This window comes from Lentinula edodes (genome assembly GCF_021015755.1).
Source record: "Lentinula edodes strain Le(Bin) 0899 ss11 chromosome Unknown C8R40scaffold_5, whole genome shotgun sequence".
Lineage (NCBI taxonomy): Eukaryota > Fungi > Basidiomycota > Agaricomycetes > Agaricales > Omphalotaceae > Lentinula > Lentinula edodes.
Window position 1 is genome coordinate 359,618 of NW_025764311.1, and position 14,979 is coordinate 374,596.

General features: G+C 43.7%; 3 protein-coding genes across 3 annotated transcripts; all 3 read right to left on the minus strand.

Moving 5' to 3' along the window:
- Positions 1–832: 832 nt before the first annotated feature.
- Positions 833–2,256, minus strand: C8R40DRAFT_1166874 (putative methyltransferase-domain-containing protein; the record flags this gene model as incomplete). The annotated part of the gene is made up of 5 exons (XM_046230921.1): positions 833–1,085; positions 1,153–1,303; positions 1,359–1,463; positions 1,518–1,668; positions 1,726–2,256. The coding sequence occupies 5 exons, from the start codon at positions 2,254–2,256 to the stop codon at positions 833–835; spliced, it is 1,191 nt and encodes a 396-aa protein (XP_046089994.1).
- Positions 2,257–2,429: 173 nt separating this feature from the next.
- On the minus strand, positions 2,430–4,020 carry C8R40DRAFT_1037179 (uncharacterized protein; the record flags this gene model as incomplete). The annotated part of the gene is made up of 8 exons (XM_046223641.1): positions 2,430–2,528; positions 2,578–2,655; positions 2,718–2,841; positions 2,897–3,370; positions 3,432–3,584; positions 3,638–3,684; positions 3,862–3,939; positions 3,997–4,020. The coding sequence occupies 8 exons, from the start codon at positions 4,018–4,020 to the stop codon at positions 2,430–2,432; spliced, it is 1,077 nt and encodes a 358-aa protein (XP_046089995.1).
- Positions 4,021–4,159: 139 nt separating this feature from the next.
- On the minus strand, positions 4,160–5,338 carry C8R40DRAFT_684902 (velvet factor). The gene is made up of 6 exons (XM_046235866.1): positions 5,186–5,338; positions 5,030–5,120; positions 4,881–4,965; positions 4,671–4,811; positions 4,441–4,617; positions 4,160–4,382 (listed from the first exon to the last, which is right to left on the minus strand). Exons 1-6 carry the CDS (start codon positions 5,214–5,216, stop codon positions 4,299–4,301), a joined length of 609 nt encoding a protein of 202 aa, XP_046089996.1. The 5' UTR covers positions 5,217–5,338; the 3' UTR covers positions 4,160–4,298.
- Positions 5,339–14,979: the final 9,641 nt, after the last annotated feature.

The following is a 14,979-nucleotide window of genomic DNA, read 5'->3' on the forward strand; positions in this document are numbered from 1 at the left end:
GAATTGCCTTTGAAAAACTATAGAGCATCACCATATTCTTCGTCCAACTTACCTGAACAAACCAATATCCTAGAACATGTGCCTCGACCCGAAACTCCTGTAATCATTCCCCAAACTCCTTTCATAAAATCGAGCGATCTTATTTCTCAATTTCGACAAGGTTATGTTCAGCCACCTCTGAAACAAGTCACGGAACGTTCTCCGACTGTTTCCATTGCGGATGCTAGCTCCTCGCACCTTCCGTCTTCCCCTTACGTCTCAACAAATTCTGTTCAAATAGGTCCGAGAGTTCAAGCGCGTCGTACAATCGGATCAAAATCCAAGTTTAAACCTGCTATTAACGTTTTGGCACATGCCTCTCGCCTCCAGAATGCTGTTGCTGTTCATACTCCGTCACGGCCAACGACGTTTTCGAAGACCAATACAGCCCTCGCAGCGGCACCTATACTATTTACTCCTACCCCATTAGCGATAGCGTCCACGACCGACGTAGAACCCATATCAACTAATACGAACCTGGAACTGGACATCACTCCCTTGGCACCTCCAACTCTACGACAGCGACGTTCCCCCTTTGTGAGTGAAGCTTGACACGTGCATATATATGTACTAACTCTTTTCTAGCGAGAAGGCAGACGATTTATACCTTTGGATGATTCTGATACATCTGATGACGAACATCGCCAGACATAATTCTTGTAACTTTCATTTGTATCTACCTGTGTGCTTTTTATTCCTTCGTAATCGAGTTGCTAGCTTATAGGTTTTTGGGTGGATTGCTTGCTATACAACTTTCATGTTTAGTACATCGATGTACAATATCATACTATAGTTATTGGATGCCCTGAATTTGACCCAACCAAATCTCAACAGGAGCGCCTCCTGCTCCTCGCCTGTCTCCAACACGTTCGAAATGAATGCCAACATCCGCCGCCATCGACCACAAAGATCGTTCCGCTACATCGCGCTCCTTGTATCCTAGCAGAATGATAGGCAATTGGTCGATGGGATTGAGTCTGGTTAAACTACATAGGGTTCGGATTAAAGCACCAAAGGATGCAGTGTTGTAAGTAACATCAGCCATTCTATGAATCAGAAACAAAACAGGTAGGCTGTTAAAAGACCGCGGTCCTACAAAAGAACAGAAATTACATTATTGCATCCAGTTGTCCACGCAGGGCTTGTGTATAAAGCGGAAGTTCTTCGTCCCAATCAAGGATTTCTGGTATTGGACGAACAGCAGCCCGCGCGAACATATGGGAGTTCATGGACAAGTTATGCTCCAATAGCGGCATGGCAGAAACTGTAAACAGATAAGATACTTGTAGGGACTTTGGATGAACCAACGAACGACTCACGTAGATCTGTTGTTATTATGCAGCCATCGTCCTCTTTGACCTCACTCGTGGAGAGCACAGATCGAAGAGCTCCTAGTGTCAAAGAGACCACTCCCGTCCCTGCACCTACAAGATGATTATATTAAGGTTTGCTCTGATTAATCTGTTGATCTTACTCACCGAGTTCAATTATTTTCCTAGGACCCGGACTAAATAGGACATTCCTGAGCTGCGACGCAACGGAGGATGGTGAGTCTTGAACAATGTTGTTGACATTGTCGGCAAGAGCAACGAGCCATGAGCTAAGCCCAATGCCGCTGTCCCAGCTTTTCTACGAGTCCTTAAGCACGATCAGCATAAACACACTAAATGAAAAGAGTAAACTCACCTTGTCCAAATCGAAGGAAGTTTGCTCAGTGATTCTCAATGCCAGATCGACCCTTGACGTAGGAAAGTTCTGAGCGTTCGGCACAGTGAAGGAGTAATAGCGTTCAATCTTCTCCTGCTTTGCGCGATTTTGATTTGCATTTCTTGTAAATTTTATAGGCATGGATATGACCGGGAACGGGGTCTTTCCAAGATATGATTCTGCTCCAGACACATCTTCCAAGTGGATAGAATAGCGCTGCGGCATCGAAGATAGAATTAGTCTCCATGACTGTCCATCCCGAAGTCCTGGGGGTGAAGGTACAGTAATCTCTTTGTATGCATTTGTCTGTCTCCAAGTGGTCAATTCTACTGGCTTAGTGGCGTCGAGAAAGGTGCTGTTGGACGCCGGTAACCAAGAATAGAAAATGACCTGCGAGTCTTCAAGCGATTCGGTCCGGAGATCGTTTGCGATTTGGGGGATGATAGTGACTTGGGAAGAAGGCAAAACTTGTAAAGGCGGTGGGCGAAGGAAGGAGATGTAGTAAAACATCGTGAGAGTAAAAGACAAGAAAAAATGACACCTCAACTTCAAGGGACATAACGACAACGCCAATGCGTCAAAACGAATAATGATAAGATCTATTATGTAGGTACGGGTACATTTTGTTCTCATTCTTGACAGTGAACACACTGTCACCTTCATCATCGGACTAAATTATATGCTTAGAGATGCCCAACGTTGCCCAAGTCTTCGCAGGCCTCTTTAACACGTGCAGAGAGTGTCTTCTCTCCCTCACGAACCCAGACACGAGGGTCGTAGTACTAGATTTCAAGTCAGATCGCACAGGATAAAGCGATTGTATCGGCAAACCTTCTTGTTAGGCTTGTCAGCGCCCTCCGGATTGCCTACTTGACTTTGAAGGTATCCAGATTTGTTGGTGACAAAGTCCTAAACAGGAAAGCGTGGATATCAACCTTCGAGGCAAAGTACTTAGATAATGATTCACATACCCGTATACCGACGAGGTAAGCCCATTGGGTGTCAGTGTCAACATTCATCTTCACCACACCGCTCTCGACAGCAGTCTTGATCTCTTCCTTTGTGGAACCTGAGCCTCCGTGGAAAACAAGATACCTAAATAAGACATCAGGTTAAGGAAGTGCTTGCTGCCAATTTGGGTTATACTCACAAGGGCTTCTCCACCTTTCCTCCCAATTGCTGGCTTGCGTACGCCTGATGTTTGCCCAACAAAGTGGGCTGAAGCTTAACGTTACCCGGTTTGTATACACCATGTACGTTTCCAAACCCAGCAGCGATGCTGAAGTGGGGAGCGATTGCACTTAACGCGCTATAAACATCCCAAATATCCTCCGGTTGAGTGTATAGGCGGGAATTATCCACGCTAGTGTTATCGACACCGTCTTCCTCACCACCTGTAATGCCGATTTCCATTTCGAGCCAGATGCCCATCGGTGCCATACGTTTGAAATATTTGACACAAGTGGCAATGTTTTGTTCCTTAGGCTCTTCGGAAAGGTCAAGCATGTGAGATGAAAATAGAGGCTCTCCATGTTCTTTGTAGTAGGCTTCATCGGCCTCAAGCATACCGTCAAACCACGGAAGGAGCTTCTCAGCACAGTGATCAGAGTGGAGCACTACGGGACTATGAAGGATATAGTCAGGCGATCTCCAAAAGAATCAATAGTTTAACCAATACTACGTACACACCATACATAGGAGCAACAGTCCGAATGTGGAGCGCAGCCGCTTTAGCACCGGCGATGGAAGCCTGTTGCTTATCATTGGCAAGGCCTTTGCCTGCAAAGTATGCACTACCGCCTTGAGAGACTTGGAGTATGATGGGAGATTTGATGTCTCTGTGAGGACCTCACTTAATGATTTGCCACTAAAGAGGTCTAATGAAACTAACCGTGCGGCCTCTAAGCATGCGTTGGCTGTGGAAGAGGAAGTAACATTCTAGGGTACGGAACTATTAGTGATATCATCAAGACAAGAGGTATAGAACTCACAATCGCCTTATCAAGTATCGTATCGCGCAGAATCAGCAGCTGTCATTATTGTAATGGAATATAGAGTTAACGCACAGGAATAGCAAACTAGAAGGAAAGTAATGGTAAGAACAAGATGATACACATATCGAGATTTTCTCGCCTTGTGTTCTTTGGCGTAGTTGAATAATTTGACAACGTTTTCGCCAGTCAAAACACCAGCCTGGGATGTAACTCATCGTTCACTCATCAAAACAATCGATGGTACATAGAAGCTTACAGGTACGATGTCGAGGATCCCCATAGCACAGATAAGAATCGATGGATGATAGTGAGGAGAAAAAAGTATCTGGAACGATATTTATAAGACGGAGAAGGACGGAACGGGAAACATTCCATTTTAAGTAAGTGCATCTGGATTGGCCGCGCCTAACAAGCTAGTTCACTGTTCACTACTGTTCACTAGTACAATCTGGTAACATTGACTACAATATAGGACTGCATAATCGAAATCGGTACATCGATTACACGTTACTTACCCAAGACATGAATAAACAATTTCTCTGGCTGTTATATTACAAACTATGTATGACATTTTTGTCTTCTTCGTCGCTTTAGGTCCTCGCGTTTGATATTCAATGATAATCCGATTTGTGTCGAAAGTATCTGCCACAAATAACATGAGACTTATCTGGGTCAACCTTTGTTACACTTGTACACTCACTTGTGTCAAATTTGTGAGCGGCTGCAGGCCAGGAAAATCTTCTGCTGAGAAGACACGAAACACACCACCTGTGCATTGCGCTTGAATAATTGTATCTGGGTCCCCTGGAGTGGCAGATGGCAAGTCAATGAGCTTGTATCGCAGTCTGAACAAGCCCAGACTGAGGACATGTAGGTTCTATCCAGAGCCTAAACATCTGATTAAATCATCAAAGATGCTTCAGGACTCACAGAAAATACAAAAAGTAAATTCTTCCGACCATTAAACTCGATGAGATGAGGTCGTACTGTCATAATCCCAACGAGGGCATTAGAGGCCAGCGGGGCAATTTCTGATTCAGGTACTGGATGTTCTTCGAGTAACGAAGAGTCCTGTACATTGGTAGGCATCATGATGTGGTGATTACTTTCATACTCATACGAGCTACTGTGCGAACTAACCATCAGGAGAGCATGTTGTCCACTGCTGAGATCAGCAACTGGTATTAGCTCCGCGACACAGAGAAGACCAATCGTATCGATGTTTCTAGTATTATCGCAATCATATCAGCGGAGAAAGTACAACGCCAAAATACTTATCCTCCGCTTACTCGTCAGTGAGTATCTCATTTTCTTGGCCCATCATACTGACCTCGAATAGTTGAAGGGCAACTACAGGAGGTGGATCGAGTAGTCCTTTATCTACCTCCGTATGTCTGCGAAAGGAATCAAGGTCAAAAGCAGAAAGGAGGAGTACAGAAACTTACTTTCTTCCCAGCTCAGCATGCTGCAATTCATGTAATTCAGCTCGTATAATCCTTCCCGCCCACTGACCTGTATGAAAGTAGATGGCTTTGCCTTTCAAGCTGTCACCCGTAGCGTAGACACGATTGTCTAATCCCGGTCTAGACACTGTAAGCCCGTCTGTGAATGGCTGGTCTGGAGCTGACATTGGGGCTAGAGTTATTTCGATGACTGGGGAAATGTCTCGGTGCGAAACTCTCATATAACTTGGCAAGAAAAATAAAAATTCTGATTACGCTCAGAACTGCTCAGAATAAGTGAGACCTGGCCTATGACCGGATATCCTACCTCATTCTTCTTCATCTATCTTCCTCAGTTCTATTATCATCTATTTCTTCCCTCTCCTTATCATGACGACATATGAAGCCTTGGTGCAATAAATCTTCATTGTAGGTATATTGCGAGTCCTTAATGAAATAACCGAGGTAGCGCCGGCAAGCGGCAGTGCCCGCTACATCGCCCATATGTAAACCACTGCAATATATGGGTATGGGCACTCCCACCAAACTTTTCGTCCACTGCAATATTATTATACAAACAATGACCACTACACGCGTACTACTATTTAACAATGTCAAAAACCATATTCCACAACATTCACCAATGAGATGCCTGGACATGAAGAAGAAATACCTGATCTTGCCCTTTGTAATTTCTTGATCAATGTTGTTGTAGATCATTCCTCTGCATTAGTAGCATTACTTGAGAATACAATGCTAATTCCTGAGGACCAGACAGTTGTGCAGTGCAACAAAAACAAGACATACAGTGACAATCAACTCATTTTGTCTCGCGTTTTGCACAACAAGACCCATGCTTGCTACGCCTTTCTTTTGGTCAGTCTATTAGTTAAAATAAATTTTTGGACTGCTGTAAACTTGTAGATATGCACTTGTGCTCACATGTAAACTGACTGGTGCTTTTTGAGGTAGGGACAAAGTTTTATTCACCTGTTTGCAAGAAAGAGGGGGTGCTTTGTGGCCAGTCATCATTCTCACCAGGGACGGACATGGAACATTGTACACCAGATTTACAGTTACCAAATAAGCAAGCATTTAGCACAATATTGCAAGTTGGAGTCACTAGATGCACAGAGTGGCATTTGGAAGTAGAGGGTGCAAGAGCATTTTCACAAGTAATCAGATTATTGAACCCACAACAAGGGGAATGCCCATTCGGGCTGGCCAAATTTTTGGTGATTAATCCTTCCGAAACCATCAAACCACCCACATGTGGTTCACCTTGTAATTGTTCGGTGTTATGGACTGGGAAGGAGAGTACCAATGACAAAAGAATAAATAAGCAATGTAAATGCATTGGATAGAGGAAATCTCACTTTGAAAATTTGAGAAAGTTGAGGTGGCAGGTGAAGACAGCCCAAGTGCATTAACAGCAGAACTGATTTGTGGAAAGGAAGTATGAAAAGGCCTTGGATACAACAGCGTTACATCTTGCACTGCAGTTTGTGAATCTGATTAATAGTAGGCAAAACATTATAACAGGCAGCATGAGAAATGGACAATCAGCTGAAAGAACAAACCAGATGTAATTGTGTTGGCTGGGGTATTCATTGGAGGATTACAGGAAGAAGAGGTCAAGTAAGACTGTGAAGTATCAGAAGCTGCTGATTTGAATTCAACAAAACAGATATTGTTAATGCACAGGTGCACTGATTTGTGGATCCAACTATAAAACATGTAAGCAGCAATGATAAAGACTATTACAAATTAACCTACTAGATTGAGTATTCACAGCTACAAAAAGGTGTCAGTTAGAATGGAAAGTTAGAAATTAACTCTATATGCATGATATTGAATAGTGAGAGGGATAAAATCAGAGGCAGTAGATGACCTTCCAGTGATGACTGCACAAGAGGCTAATTGTCAAATATCTGAACACAATCAGAAGATTGACATTGTTGTTGGAATTTGATACCAAATATTACATCATAACCTGCTAGATCATTGAGAATGATAAAATCCAGAGGCAATGTGAAACTGAAATTGCTGAGACCAAAGTTAACAGTGGCAACAACAAAATCACAGTGCCAGTTGCCGAAATTTGCAGCACAAATATGTTGGGAATACTCTGTACATACACAATAACCTTGCTTCGACTTGCCTTTTCCGTAGACCGTGTTATTACCATATACTATACAGTTGCTAGTATATCACACGCAGCGGCAAACTCGTACACCTCAGTTGTTCTACAGTCAACTGAGGTGAGCTTATAGTCTATCTTATGCCAGCAGCCTGAGTACTAATTTAGCTCAGTTTAGTAGACACTAACAGATTATGAGACTCGCTAACGAGCTTGCCTTGTTTTGTGTGAAAGAGAAAGGAAGGAATCAACCAACCAATCTAATACACAATATGCAAGTTCACTGCTATCAAATTTATTTAATAGCAAGGGGTAGCATTGGCAAAGGTTCCGCAAAGCTTTGAGAGCTAAGTAAGAAGCTTCGATCAATCAATTTGAATCGTTCTAAGGATTCGATATATTCCTTTGATCAAGGTAGATTCAGCACGATTTGTGCTTTGATTGTATTGATACGGGTATATCAAGAATTGTGGGTTTGAATCAAAGTAAATTAAAAACCAAAACACACAGACCCCTACAGAGGGCTAGAACTATGTGCTGGCACAACCACACAGCGTGATTTGTCCTTAAGACCAACGACTGATTCTAAGTTCAAAGAATACCCAACAACTGGATATACTTCTCGCAGTCACAAGGAGCAGAACACAACATTCCTATACTCACAAGTGCCGGGCCCGAATGGCTGCTAGCGAAGAGGTTTCAGTCTGGCGGGAGTGTGTCTTTCCTTTTTATGGATTAGCACTGCAACGTCGTCCCAAAATCACTTGTATTCCAGATACATCGGATCGCTATTTATACATACAGAATATAGAGTCACACAGTACAATTAATTTAATACAATAAACGTTTGGAACCGCAAGGAAACTTCTACAATCGGTCAGATACCAGTTTAGTTTGAATCTTCATGTCCTTATTTGGTCCATAATGGTTCCAAGATTCTAGTATACCTCCAAACATAGGTAGGTACTTCGATGTTTATTTAATTTAATTGTTTTGGAGAATGACTCGAATGGTGTTCAGCTGTTGTTGCTGTTCAACACTTAGTTCGATCATTTGTCACCTTGTCTGGAGGCAAATCAGCTCTCCTCGATTCTAATCCTATCAATCTGATTCATCTGGATTAAACTAATTGCTTCTCTCTTTCAATAGACACCCATTGTGCCTATACTCTTTCAAGGGAGTTGCGCATAGTATTCATTTAATTGCATTCTTCAATATTTTCTACATCAGGACTCTTTGACATTCATTTGATATGTCTTCGGAGCCTCGCAGTACTTCGATCGTTCTTCTAGTCATTTTCCTCAACCATGCAACTTGATTGGTCCATTAGACTAAATCGCAGTCTTTTAGATTAATGCATGATCTCGTTCTAGAAGGAGTATTTGATAATCCCTGAGTTCTAGAAAGTCATTTTGAGTCAATCCTCGGCTCATGGTCACTTGAGTAAGTTCTTCCAAACTCCTGCCAGTGTAAGGTCCAATAAGAATACCCTTAGTATGTCATACGTGAATGGTCATCCTTCGGATGTAGTCCAAGTCTGGTATAATCCTGCTTGACAAACAGGTAGACTGCTATCCGAAGGTAGTATTGGGGATGGGTAAACTAACCAACTTGTGGTAGTATGGGTATATGGTCCCTTCAACTTATTAGACTGATTCAGTATTGACTTTGACTGTCAATCTGGGTCTCAATTACAGTCCTCTCGATACAAATCTATACGTGAAAATGTCACAATTCACAGCATAGACATCTAGCCAAAATTTACGCATGTCATCGCACTCTGAAGTAGAGAAGAAAAGCAGCACATTGAGACAAAGAACTTTAGCCCAGAGGTACTACAAAAATAATATATCATTTGGAAATAGCCCAAATATACCGGGACTCCCGGATGAGAAACAGCTCATCGGTGAGGATAACTGCAGGCCGTTTAAGCATGAAATTATGTTCGCAATACAATCAAGAGGACTCAATGGGTACCTAGATGGAACAATACCCAGACCAAGCAGCTACCCTGGACTGATATACCCATCCACTCAGACCACCACACCCCTGTTCAGTGCAACTCCATGCCCGGAAGAGTGGGAACTCCATGACAGGCTAGTAGCTGGGGCCATCATCTCCAACATTACGGACCCCATTGGCTTGGGTGTAGACGAAACGAAACAAGCCTCTGAAATATGGCTAGCTCTAGTGAAGAGGTTTGAAAAGCGCAACAAACAGTGCATACACCTAGCAGATACGAGTCTTCGACAAGAAAAGTACGACCCAGCGTCAACTACGGAGGACTATGAGAAGAGAATGCAGAACCTCCTCAAAAAGGTCCTGTCATGCCCTGGCTACAACCAGACCCGTCCCAGTACCAGCCACCATCTCCTATCGACCTCTACACCTTCCCAAGTACCACCATACACCTCCCCAATCCCCAAATACCACCATGCACCTCCCCAATTATCACCATTCCCCTGACATACCTACCCAAATGCCCTGACATTCACCCCGATACACATACAACACCCTCCTAATAGCCAACCCCTTTAAGTACTAAATCTCAATTAGCTGCCTCATGTTTCCAGATGTTCTCTTGTTCACTTCCTGTACCTACTTAAGTAGCGCCGCAACGTCCAGAAGCCCCAGCTTGGTATATTTTGAACACACACCCTTTTGCATAGGTCCAGTCCCTGTCCCTTTGTACCTGCTAACTATATGGATTTCTGTTTACTCTCTGTTTCCCTATCTCTGTTTCTCTCTACTCTTGTATACTGTCTCTACGATCGTCTATATGGTCAAATATACACTTTTACTTCATGTCTAAGCAATCTGAGTGAGTCTCCGAGCTCCCCAACGCCTAATGCCTTGGTGAGCCAACCTCCCCAATTGCTCTACAAGCTCCGGGACCTCAATCTAGGTAACGTCGAAGCTACCCCCTACATCGAACTACGTGCCGCTTCTCCTTTACCACCTCCAACACTCGAGGACGTCTACCCCTAAGCCCCAGTTCCCGGGACCTCCCCTCCCGGGCATATATCTTCTCAGGAGCTTATACACTCAAAACCTATTCTCTCTACGACCTATTCGATCTTACGTTGACGTTCTAGCGAGTACAACTCCTTCTACACAACACTACTAGGTTCCGTACCCCGACCTCCTCTACCTACGCCTTAGGGACCTCCCTGGACCTTACAGGAATCCCTTCAAGGGTCACATCTCTCTATCCCAGCCACCACTAGGTCATTCCTGTCCTTGGTCGCAGTTTCTGTAGCTCCCTTCAAGCTCCAGCCTGCTCCTAGCACGCTACAACATAAACTCCTCATACCAAAACCTACCCTAAGACCTATTCTGACCCAGGTCTTACAGGTCCATGACCTGGGAGGAACCGCAACCGACGTTCAGTTCTGCTGCATCATCATATCCTCAATGCCCACAGGATGGAAACAGGATGTCTGTAGTGTCCCAGGGACCACAAGCGCGGAAGTGTTCACTTATCTCCACATGCTTTGGTACGAAAAGGAAGAGGAACAAGACACGAAATGCATCAAGGCATTGATGGCAGCTCACTTCCATGTATCCGCATCCACACCAACAAATTCAAACCCACCCTGCGCCAGCAACAAGTTGGCAATCATCTGCCACAACTGTAGCAAACCCGGTCACATCACAAGGAAGTGCTGGGAAAAAGGAGGCGAGATGGAAGGACAGTGGCCCAAGCAAACCAACAAACCAAATACCAGAGCAAACACTAGTGCAGCGGACGTGAACAACGCAAACACATCTCCACCCATGGCTACATACATAATGTTGGCACAGGCAGGGAGCAAGTATGGTACGTCTACATCCACCCAACAGCCCAAGTCAAGTGCTGACCCTGCAACCAGACAGAATAATTCCATTCTAGGGGGTGCGAGTCAGCAGGAGATGAGACAGGAGGATGTAGATAGTGACTTACCTAGCTATATCACTGTAACGAGAGAGGAATGTGTTGTATGCCACAGTACCTCATCACTGTACTTGCTAGCCATACCCATAATAAAGATGTTCATAGACTCAGGAGCATCCGAGCACTGCTGGGTGAGACCATCCGCCTTCATAGATTACACTGAAGTACAAGGGCAAGGTGGAAGTAGCGCAATTGTGGGCGAGGGTGGAAGGTTCCAAATACGGTGACATGCCTAAATTTTGGCTAGACATCTATGCTGTGAATTGTGACATTTTCACGCATAGATTTGTATCGAGAGGACTGTAATTGAGACCCAGATTGACAGTCAAAGTCAATACTGAATCAGTCTAATAGTTGAAGGGACCCTATACCCATACTACCACAAGTTGGTTAGTTTACCCATCCCCGATACTACCTGCTTGTCAAGCAGGATTATACCAGACTCGGACTACATCCGAAGTGTCACGAAGTGGCAGAGGCGGGGTAACTAGCGGAGCAGGAAAGCGGAGTGACTAAGCAAGGTGGTGAGGCGGAGCGACTAAGCAGGTCAGCGAGGTGGAGCAACTAAGTGGAGCGGAGGCAAACTGGTCCCAGATAATGACAGAGAGGTCAAGATAAGGGACCAGGTTGTGAGGGGTTGGCTATATATACATAATTTGGTCTGCAAGAAACAGCAATGTAATACTGTACAGTACAGGGGCAAGAAAGGTGGTGGAAGCCAGTAGAAGGAGAAGGGTAACAGGTGGATCAGTAATCAATGGGATTTGACAGTGATGTAATCATACAAGTAAGGGCGTCGAGATGGTGAGAAAAGGAAAATGATAGGGGCTACGTACTGGAATATCTAGTAAAGTGGAAAGGTTATGACACAGGGCACAACTCCTGGGAGCCCACACCCAACCTCAGTCAGGCACCAAAGATTATTCGAGCCTTTCACAAAAAGCATCCGACAGCAGCAAAGCCTTGACTATTGAGGGCAATAGTCATAAGGAGAGGGGTAATGTCACAAAGTACGCAGCCCCTATCATTTTCCTTTTCTCACCGTCTCAATGCGTTTACTTGTATGATACATCATCCCATCACTATCATGCTCCACCACTGTCAATCCCCCATTGATTACTGATCCACCTGACCTACCTTCTCCTTCTACCGGCTTCAGCCACCTTCCTTGCCCCTGAACTGTACAGTATTACATTGCTGTTTCTTGCAAACCAGATTATGTATATATAGCCAACCCCTCACAACCTGGTCCCTTATCTTGACCTCTTTGTCATTATCTGGGACCAGCTTGCCTCTGCTCTGCTTAGTTGCTCCACCTTACTGCCTTGCTTAGTCACTCTGCCTCGCCGCCTTACTTAGTTACTCTGCTTTCCTGCTCCGTTAGTTACTCTGCATCTACTGCTTCATGACAGTCTGTGCCTTCTGCCACCAACATTGTTGATGCAAAAGTTGCTGTTCCATTACCGGAACCTTCGCCATTCTAACAATTCTGGAAACCCCTCCTGGGGATTCACTTCACTCCTGCTCTCGGTCAAAGCAGCCCAAGCCTCTTTTGTCCAAATTCCCCTTTGAACCCATCTACTCCTATCCTATGCTCTCTCAATTCGCTACTCAACTGGAAACTCCGGAGGTCAACATTGCACTTGTTAGTGCTGCAGTCTTTAATAAGGCTTGCAAGGATGCTGGTATGGAACCTATTCTTCTTTATGCTATCCACTCTGAGGTCACAGCCCGCACCACTGGCCACTCCTCTACCACTCCTACTGTCCCTCCATTACATTCATTTATTCCAGAAGAGTACGCTAAGTTTGCAGACATCTTCAATGAGATTGCTGCAGATTCACTACCTGAATACAGATCTTACAATCTGAAGATTGACTTGGAAGAAGGTGCTTCACCACCTCTCAGTTGTATTTATCCTTTGTCTGAAAAGAAGCTTATTGCCTTTAAAGACTCAATTGACAAACAGCTGGCTACTGGTGCCATCACCCCATCTTCCCCACCTCACAGTGCTCTGATATTTTTTGTTCCTAAGAAGGATGGGAAACTTTGGCTTTGCGTGGACTTCCGTGGTCTCAATCGTATCACCAAGAAAGACCGCTACCTGCTACCATTGATCTCGGACCTCCTCGATGCTCTGAAAAGAGCTAAAATCTACACCAAATTGGACCTCACTCATGCTTATCATCTAGTCAGAATAGCAGAAGGTGATGGATGAAAAACCACCTTTTGGACCCGCTATGGCTCCTACGAATGGAAGGTTATACCATTTAGCCTTACTAACGCTCCTGCTGCTTTTCAATACTTTGTTAACTGTTACAATTATTTCTTTTCATCTTATCTTTTTCCTTATCTTGTCTTATCTTTTATCTCCCTTACCTCATATTTTGTCTTATTTTGTCTTACATTGTCACCTGACCTATTATTCATGCTTACTCATATAACATGCACTTTTCATTTACTTAAATCAAACACAGTAGTCTCACAACACACATGCAGCATGTTGATTGAGTCTTTATTACTTACACATTGCTTTACTTAGGTTTTATCTGTTTCACACATGTTTTACTCATGCTTACCACTGACCCAGAGTATCAGACATTACTAGGGTGGAGGGTTACTTAACTTGTATATAAGCTGTAGTTACTTGCTGTATTTCCTTAGCTTTGATCTCATCTATTCTACCTGGTTTAGTCCAGAACTTTGCTTGCTTCCCTTATCGCTCTGCTATCTAAGGTTTTCTTGAGTGTGACACCTGGTGACACCTGTTACTAGAGCCAGTCACTGACACTGTGCTGGCTCTGATCCTACGTCATTGAATGGTCAGTGCAATGGCAATAGGGAAAGCACACTGGCATCAAGTAACTACTGTTATCATATTTAGAAAGAACACATGAAACCAAAGTGATTCACCTGAGGATTTGAAGTTCCAAAAGGCTCTTGAGAATATGAGATACAAAGCTTGTACAAAAGAGGACATCAGGTGCTTGGATGGTCTTGTTTCTGCTAAAAAGCCTGGGCAACATTTTATTGGAGCTGCACCATAGTGAAATGCTGCAATTATTGTTGGTGAGAACAAGCAAAAGGATGAGATTAACCAACTAGAATCAATGGGATTTGCATCTGATACTTCACAGAAGCTAACACTATTCTACAGCAAGGATAAAATAGTCACTAAAGCAGATAAGGATAGCCAAAAAGCTTCAATACCTGCTAAAAAGTCTAAAGTCAATGCAGTGAGCCATGACTTGCAGAAGATATTATGAGAGCTTCCACCAGTAACTCATGAGCACCATGCTTCTCCAGTGTTGCCTTTGTATTATGGAATGCCAATCATCATATAATACAATATTGCAACTGAACTCAATATCACCAAAGGGCAGCGAGGAACAGTTCACTCATGGCACAGTAAAAAGGAAAGTCAGGACAAAATGTATTGGATGTACTATTTGTCAAACTGAATAATCCTCCATCTCCTGTAAAGTTAGAACATTTACCTCTCAATGTTCTACTTGTAAGAAGGGAGAACAAAGGGTACATGTCACTTCCTGATGACACTAAAATCAATATTGCCAGAAATCAGGTTGATGTTTTACTGAGATTTTCAATGACAGCTCATGCATCATAAGGTCAGAGCCTACCTGTAAATACAGCAGATTTGAATACACTTGAGGGCCACCATGCTTATTATACAGCATTGTCCCATAGCAGGAGCTACCTTAA

Coding starts and splice junctions, on each gene's coding strand:
- C8R40DRAFT_684902 (XM_046235866.1), bottom strand. CDS start 5,216: ATGAATTGCAGCATGCTGAGCTGGGAAGAAA. Junction 5,121..5,185: donor CATGCTGAGCTGGGAAGAAA/GTAAGTTTCTGT, acceptor ATACGGAGGTAG/ATAAAGGACTACTCGATCCA. Junction 4,812..4,880: donor GACAACATGCTCTCCTGATG/GTTAGTTCGCAC, acceptor ACCAATGTACAG/GACTCTTCGTTACTCGAAGA.